General features: G+C 37.8%; 1 protein-coding gene across 1 annotated transcript; it reads left to right on the plus strand.

The window, feature by feature from the left end:
• The first annotated feature begins 5,275 nt into the window (after positions 1–5,275).
• Positions 5,276–5,768, plus strand: LOC111806089 (uncharacterized). Its single transcript, XM_023691443.2, has 2 exons — positions 5,276–5,335; positions 5,442–5,768. The coding sequence occupies exons 1-2, from the start codon at positions 5,276–5,278 to the stop codon at positions 5,583–5,585; spliced, it is 204 nt and encodes a 67-aa protein (XP_023547211.2). The 3' UTR covers positions 5,586–5,768.
• The last annotated feature ends 3,230 nt before the right edge of the window (positions 5,769–8,998 follow it).

Below are 8,998 nucleotides of genomic sequence, written 5' to 3' on the forward strand. Positions count from 1 at the left end.
GTTATTTTCTTGCGCTTTCTGTTTTTTTTTTTTTTTTTCCCTTCTTCTTCCAACAATCTTCTTTGGCTGGTTTTTCTCCGTTTAAGGATTTCCTTTCACCAGTAGGCTCAGTCCAACTAATGGAGAGGAGCAAGTTCTAAAAGTTGAAGGTCGAACGGAAATAAGTAACAGAGGGAGAGGAACTTACAGGGGCAGAGGACGAGGAAGAGGAAGAGGAAGATCAACTTTCAACAAAGCATCTGTTTAATGTTATAGGTGTCATGAGATAGGTCATTTTCAATATGAATGTCCAAAGATAAATAAGGAATAGAATTATGCAGAGCTAGAAGAAGAGTATGAAATGCTGTTAATGGCTCATATGGAAAGACACGAAACAAAAAGTAGTGATGCTTGGTTCTTAGATTCTGGCTGCTCAAACCAAATGTGTGCAAATGAAGGTATGTTTTCAAGTTTAGACAAGACACTTTTCCACACTTTCAAGCTTGGAAATAATATAAGTATGAAAGTTACTTGGGGTGCATTGAAATTAACTTTGCGTGGGGTTTGTTACACTATTAGTAACGTGTATTGGGTACCTGAACTCAAAAATAATCTCTTGAGCGTTGGATAACTACAAGAAAAAGGAGTAGAAGTGCTGTTCAAAGATGGTGTATGTAGCATTTATCATCCATAGAAAGAAAAAATGGCAGAGTCAATTATGAGTGCAAATCGGTTGTTCATTTTGCTTGCTGAACCATTTGCCACAACAAATGAAGGAAGATGCCTCCAAGTTTCAAACACGGATTAGTCAACACTTTGGCACCATTGTTATGGTCATCTCGGCTACAAAGGCTTGTGCACCTTGAAACACAAAAACATGGTGAAAGACCTGCCTTAAATTGTAGCTCCAAACACCACCTATGAGCTATGTATGAAAGACAAACAATATCGGACTTCATTTCAAAAAATGGGTAAATGGAGAGCAACAAAAAAATTGAGATATATGGGGTCAAATTTAACCAGCTTGAAGTAGCCAAAAAAAAGTATTTGTTGTGATTTATAGATGATTTCTCAAGGAAGGCAAGTAGTTATTTTCTTGTAGAAAAAATCGGAAACATTTTATCATTTCAAATGTTTCAAAATAATGGTGGAAAAGGAAATTGCAATGCCTATAAAATGTTTAAGGACAGATAGAATTGGAGAATTCAACTTAGCAGAATTCATCGATTTTTGCAAACAGCATGCAGTGAAGAGACAATTGACCACAACCTATACCTCATAGCAAAATGGAGTGGCCGAACGCAAAAATCTCACCTTGATGAACTTGGTAAGAGCTATGCTGACAGAGAAGAAAGTGCCTAAAAATTTCTTGCCTGAAGCAGTCAGGTGGCATTTTGAATCGATCACCCACTCTTACAGTAAAAGACATGACACCAGAAGAGGCTTGGAGCGGAGAGAAACCATTAGTAGATTATTCAAGAGTTTTTGAATGTATGGGACATGTTCATATTCTAGATGCCAAGAGAAGCAAACTTGAAGATAAAAGTGTAACATGTATTTTATTTAGAGTCAGCGGTGAATCCAAAGGTTGTAGAATGTTTGATCCAGCTACAAATTAAATTATAGCAAGTCGTAATGTAGCTTTCGAGGAACATTGTGAAGGGATAGGAAAAAATTTGAAGGTGAAACGAAATTTGACTGGGGGAAAATATTGAAATTGATGAGAAAACAATCAAAGAAAAAGAAATCACGTAGGAAACGATTGAACCGGCTGTTGAAACAATTGAACCAGTTGCTAAAAACGAAGAAGGAGAAATCACGGAGGAAACGATTGGACTGGTTACTGGAATAATTAAACCAGTTGCTGAAAGCAATTTTTAATAGCTGTTGCACCAGATTTGACAACAAGTGTGGGGAGAAATTGACATCCACCTGTATGGTTACCAGATTATAATTTTGGTGAAGGCTTATCTGAAGATGATGAAGAAAATATGGCATTCTTGATGATTTTAGATCGTGTGAATTTTGAGGAGGTGGTCAAAAGCCCAAAATGGAGATTGGCTATGGATGAAGAAATGAAATCCATTGAAAAAAAAAAATTAAACATGGAACTTGGTGGTTCTACCCGCTGGAGCAAAGAAAGTAGGAGTAAAATGGATTTATAAAACCAAGCTAAATGAGTCGGGAGAAGTTGATAGATACAAAGCAAGATTGGTGGTAAAAGGCTATACACAAGAGCATGGAATTGATTATACGGAAGTGTACGCACCTGTGGCTAGAATGGATACTTTGAGAATGATCATTGCTTTTGCAGTCCAAAAATGTTGAAAACTCTATCAGTTAGATGTCAAATCAACTTTTCTATGTGGCGAGTTAAAAGAAGATATTTTTGTTAGACAACCAAATGCTATGAGAAAAGGGATGTGAGGAGATGATGTACAAACTTCAAAATGCTCTCATACGGATTAAAACAAGCACCTAAAATACCTGGTTTAGTCAAATAGAATCCTACTTCATCAAGTAAAGATTCGAAAGCAGTTCCAGTTAGCAAACACTCTTCATCAAGAGGAATGGATGTAAAATTCTTATTGTAAGCATTTATGTTGATGATCTTTTATTTACGGGAGATGATGAAAAATTATTGGAGGAGTTTAAACGTTCCATGAATAAAGAGTTTGATATGACTGACGTAAGTCAGATGAGATTTTTCCATGGAATAGCTGTAATACAAAGATTAGATGGTATTTTTAAATGTCAAAGAAAGTGTGCGGCTGAAGTTTTAAATCGATTTGGCATAGAGAATTACAATTCTGTTTGTTATCCCATTGTTCCAGGGCAAAAAAAATTGGCAAAGATGAAAATGGTGTAAAAGTGGATGTAACTTTGTATAAAGAAATAGTGGGAGTCTTATGCATCTTACAGCTACTCGTTCTGATCTCATGTTTGTTGTAAGTTTGATTAGTCCTTTTATGGCATGCCCAACATAACAACATTTTGCAGCAGCTAAAAGGGTTTTAAGGTATTTGAAAGGTATTAAAGATTATGGTGTATTTTATAAAAACAAGGAGGAGTTAGTGATTTAATGGGATTTACTAATAGTGACTATGCCGGAGATATGGAAGATAGTAAGAGTACTTCAGGCTATGTGTTTATGATGAGTGGAGGAGCAGTAGCTTGGTCTTCTCGTAAACAGCCTATAGTCACCTTATCAACCACAGAAGCTGAGTTTGTTGCTGCTAATGCCTATGCATGTCAAGCTGTTTGGATGGGGAGGATACTCAAAGAGATTGGTCACTCGCAAATAGAAGAAACAAAGCTAATGTATGATAATACCCTATTAAGCTATCCAAAAATCCAATTCTACATGGGTGTTTCGAACACATAAGAGTAAGATTTCACTTTCTTAAAGATCTTACAAAAGAAGGAACCGTTAATTTATTATTTTGTGGTACCCGAAATCAACTTGCTAATTTGTTGACAAAGCCTCTCAAATTACAAACATTTCAGAAGTTGGGTGAAGAACTTGGTGTGCAGAGTTTTTCTAACTTGAACTAATTCTTGAGAAACAAGAATAAGTTCAAGAGAGGGATTGTTACCAGAATTTTGATCATGTCACCACCGTTGTTAGAAGAAGAAGTTACAATATTTTTAGCTATTTAGTTGAACTAATTTGTCATATCTGTGATTAGTTTCATTGTTATTTGTAAACCTATAAAAGCAAGTTCAATACTCAATAAAATCATCCTCTAAACTCTAATGGTTTATGTTTCTGGCTTAGTCATTCTTCTGTCAAAACCTAACCATCGCTCTTCTTGTTTCCTCTCCATCACCCAATATTTTAGATCCAAATACGAAAGCGGCAAATGATTTCATTCAAGACATCTGCAAAAATTTTAAGGGTGGAATGATCTTTGCAATTTTTTGATGGGATGTAATCGTCATGAACATTTAAAAAGCATCGTAGGAATCGACATCTACAAACGTAACCCTTGCTAGGGCTTGGTTAGAATATTCGCACGTTGCTATCTAGTGCATACGAACTCCACAAAGATTTTTCTCTTCTCAATACACTCACATATGAAGTAGAAGCAAGTGTCTGCGTTTGCTGCGTCCATGAAATACCGGATTCTTCATTAGTGCAATCGCAGATTTGTTGTCGACATAGAAAGTTACTGGCTTTAGTTTACTTCTAATCCCTTCGCTCAACAAAATTTTCAACCATAATGCTTGGCACGATCCCGCAGTTGCTACCATGAACTCGGCATCACAGGAAGATAGTGTCATAGTTCGCTGCTTCTGAGATTGCCAAAAGATCAAATTTTTGTTAAGACAAATTTTTGTTAACACACTCATGGATGAAGTGGAAGCGGCAAATTTCCCTTCTCGCCATGAACAAGGAACTAATCGAGCACCAAACTTGGACTTTACTTTAGGCTCTAGGTAGAGGGCTCTTGTTGTTCATAGACTTGGGTAGCTATTTTAGCCTAGTAATAGTATATGATGTTGAGGCGTTACTTCAAAAAGCTCTCTATTAGGTGAGGGCCACATAGTGAGTGCTAGCCTGCTCGTCATCCCTGGAAGGTTAGCTGGCAAACCTGTCCCAAAAGCCTTGTAATCACCCAAGGTTGGGGGAGCTACCCCTTTGTACGTGCTACCTTTGCTGACTACCTGCACGATCAATGCACACCCACAAGACAGATCCACCATGCAAGGTAATATAGCAAAATATCATGTCACACATCTCTAACAAATCTCACGCCTAGCTCGATTATACCATACTAGAGTGGAAAGGAAAGTGGAAGCTCCAAAGATACTGTACCAGCTGCTATCGGCCTACGTACTATACAATGTTTTGAATATGGGTGTTAGAAATGTAAACAATTATCAATTATTATAATAACACTAAAGGATGAAGGTTTATGCTGGTCAAATTTAGAGTCACATTTAAGGAAAAAATATCAATGCGAAAAGAGTTTCAATACATTATATATAGAAGTGTTTATATTCAAATATCAATACAACATATTAAACAAGAAACATTCTCAGCTCCAAAACCTAGTCAATTGGCCCATAAGTAGAACAGCTCCAACCACACCATGACAAGTGTCACCTCCTCTCAAACCCTAAACATTCATGTGGCATGCAACCTTTATACGTGTCGAGCAATGTTTGGATCAAGCTACTCTATAAAATCACAACGGGGAGTGTTCGTAATCAACAAATACAATTTTATTCACCAAAACCCTTTCAGGTTTCCAACTCTTTGTGTGCTTTTTGAATTCATCTGCAAAAGTAAATGGCAGACAGCTCTCAAAGTCTGAGCTACCAAATTGGAGAAGCTAAAGGCCAAGCACAGGTTCACTTTGCCTCTATTTTTTAAATTGATTCATGACTCATAATCATACGATTAAATATAAGATTAAGGAGTAATGGGTAATGTATTTATGGATGTGATTATGTAGGAGAAGGCGAGTAATTTGATGGACAAGGCAAGTGATGCAGCCCAATCAACCAAGGAATCAATACAAGAGGCAGGACAACAGATGCAAGCCAAAGCGCAAGGTGCAGTTGATGCTGTCAAAGATGCCACTGACACGAAGAAATGAAACTTTTCTATTTCCGAATAAGGATTTAAATTAAATTCTCATTTGGATTATAATGTTTCACTTTTGTATTTGGTTGGTTTCTTATTTCTTCTTTTTGTTTTCGATAAAAATGCTCAAGTATTATTGTTTTGAAGTATTATTGTAGTAATATATAATCATCGATTATGATGGTGCAATTCGTCCTATTGGTAGTTGCAATGATTAGAGTATTGTATAAGGTTATTATAATATAAAGGCTTTAAAAATAAATTGTTGTTCGTTTTCATTTTGATTTTTATTTAGATAAAAATACACTAGTTAGAATTATTTTATTTTATTTAATTTATATTTTTATTCATATTTTTAACAATTCAATTGGGTTCATTACCAAATGACTTCATTTTAAAGAGAATTTGAGAGTTCCAAATTGTTTGACGAGGATAGTCTCCCATGATAGCTAGCATGAGGAGATAGTCAATGAGAGTGTAACTACTTCTCCCTTGATATGTACACATGGACGGGCACGTGTGGGCGACCTCCAACCACGCGTGAGGTGCATGAGCAATCTTTGTTTGACTATTTTTCGTTTCGATTTCAATACGGACATTAATATGACTTGAATTATGACCTACTACAGAAATTTTAAAAAAAATTTAGAGCTCATAACACATAGAAAAGATAGCTCGGGAAAGCACGTGCTATCTATAAGTAGCCTTTCAATTCATAATCTTGCCTTAGATGTTAGAATATTCATGGTTAAAACTCAGAATGGATAATTAGGATGAGATTGACATACATGTTATGGATAATTATCGATTTTAATGATTATTGTTGTGTGAAAATGGAGGATGAAAAATTGTGGTATGTACTTCGAGTGATTGATAGATAATATCTCCCTATTGAGTTTGTATCTATGCATGATATAGTATGATATAGCTCCAAGCTTGTAAACGTGTTTGCGGCACAAAACAAAGACTAGGTGCTAAAGTCAGTCTAACTAGATGATGACCTAAGTCAAGACGCCTCTAGTAGACTTAGCACCTTAGATCGTGAATAGTAATCAAGGGGTCTAGACCCTAGTGCTCCCAGACTAAGAAATACTAGAGAAGTCGGAACAAAGTACGTTAAATTCGAAAGTCTATGTCAAGCCACTTATCTGCCTTAAGGACCTAGTAGATCTCTTCAGCACCTAAGGATGACTTAGGTGGTGTTTAGAATATGTTTTAGGTTCTTTTGGTAATCGATAGGAATCTCTCCCTAATAAAACATGCTTGAGAAAACCAAGTTAAGATTAGGGTGCTAGAGCCAGAGCAGTTTGACCTATGTTAATATGTTTTTAGTAGACCATGCACCCCAGGATTGTGAACGGTCCTATGTTAATATGTTTTTAGTAGACCATGCACCCCAGGATTGTGAACGGTCATCAGAGGTTTAGACTTGAGTGCACCAAGAGATTTGATTAGCATGAGGAGATCATCTTGAGCGTCAAGAAAATGCGAGAAGAGATTTAGATGGCTTATATAAACCTAGTAGACCTCAATGACAAAGACGCTTAAGAAAGCTCGACAGGCCTAGTAGATGTGTGATGGTATCATAGAGTCTTCACCTCTTATCTTCTTTGGTACACCCTTTCGTGTTCCTTACCAAGAAATAGTACTTCAGGTACCATTAAGTTGAAGTCTAGATCAAATTACGTAGTGGGTTAAGGAAACAAGGTCCCACTATCGTGTAGGGGTCTCTTAAACAAGACTTTTGCACAGTAAACCCATCTTGAGAGAGGATGTAGGACCAAGTAGATAACTTAGTAGTTGGTTGAGAGATGAGGGTCGCTCCCTCAAGATTCAAAGTGACTCCATCACCTTGTGGAAGGTTGTCAGCTAACTTTTAATGGATGAGGATGATGTTCAAATCAGGTAGATGTCCTACTGTCTTTAACTGATTTTTGTTGGAAATAAACTTAGATGAGGGAGAGAGAGAAAAAAAAAAGAAAGTAACTATTAATTTTTTATTTTGGATGTAATAGCAGAGAACAAGAGAAAACAAAGTTACAAAAAAAAAAAAAAAAAAGCAGAATAGAAAGTGTAATTTTAAAAGGTTTTGAGAATTTCTGTCTCCTTGTCTCTCCCCTCTCGACACCCCCTTAAAGTTTCGTGAGAGTTATCTAAACGAGTTAGTTTCAGAGCGAGCGCCTATTTTCTACAAGTTGGTATCGGAGCGGCTTTATTTTCTACAAATTGGTATCAGAGCAAATTTATTTTCTACAAATTGGTATCAGAGCCGATGGCGAACATGGTGGGACAAATGCCGCTACCACGATTGAAGAAGACGAACTACGAGAATTGGAGCATCCAAATGAAATCTCTTCTCAGTTTGCAAGACGCATAGGAGGTGGTCGAAGACGGTTTCGAAGAACCGAAGGATACCACGGGTTATACGGCAGCGCAAAATAAGGCGCTAAAGGAAGCACGTTCAAAGGATAAGGCAGCATTATACATGCTGTTCCGGGCTGTTGACGAGTCGGGCTTTGAGAAGATTGCAAGGGCAACTACTTCAAAAGAAGCGTGGGACACTCTAGAAAAGGTGTTCAAAGGCACCGACCGAGTCAAGCAGGTGCGTTTCCAGACTCTGCGTGGCGAGTTGGAGAGCATGAAGATGAAGGAGTCAAAAAATGTATCTGACTATATTACACGTGTACAGACCGTGGCGAATCAGCTAAATCCAAACGGAGAAATGTTACCCGAGACGCGGGTTGTGGAGAAAATCTTGAGGTCGTTAACAGACAACTTCAAGAATGTCGTATGTGCCATAGAAGAGTCAAAGGACCTGACGAAGTTCACAGTCAATGAGCTTGCCGATTCTCTCGAGGCACACGAGCAACGCAATAAAAAGAAGGAGGAGCCACTCAATCAAGCACTTCAGACGAAGGCAACAATAAAGGATGGAAAAGTTCTCTACTCACAAAATTTTCGAGGTAGAGATCGTGGAAGCCGTGGGAATGGTTGAGGTAGTCAAGGCAATAGTTACGAAGAAAACTACCAGGAGAAGAGACTGTCGAGCCAAGCAAATTGGTGTGGAAGAGGACGCAATCAAGGACGCGGTCAAGGATACAATTCCAACATCCAGTGCTTTAAATGTCAGAAATATGGCCACTATGCGAATAGTTGTAACTCCGACAGATGTTACAATTGTGGCAGAATGGGTCACTTTGCGAAAGATTGTCAAGCTGAAGAGAAGGTGGAAGAAACCATCAACCTAGCCTTGGATGACGCAACAAGTGGAGGCATCCTCTTGATGGCTCAAAACGAAGAGTTGAACACAAAAGGAGACGGCGGCGCGACAGATGATGGCGGTAGTCTTGAGGTGGTAGAAACTGTTAGAAATGAGGTGATACGCAGCGGATTTGGTGAAATCGTGGTATCGGAGACGAGAAAATT

Source organism: Cucurbita pepo, chromosome 11, assembly GCF_057944985.1.
Source record: "Cucurbita pepo subsp. pepo isolate OVF chromosome 11, ASM5794498v1, whole genome shotgun sequence".
NCBI classification, from domain to species: domain Eukaryota; kingdom Viridiplantae; phylum Streptophyta; class Magnoliopsida; order Cucurbitales; family Cucurbitaceae; genus Cucurbita; species Cucurbita pepo.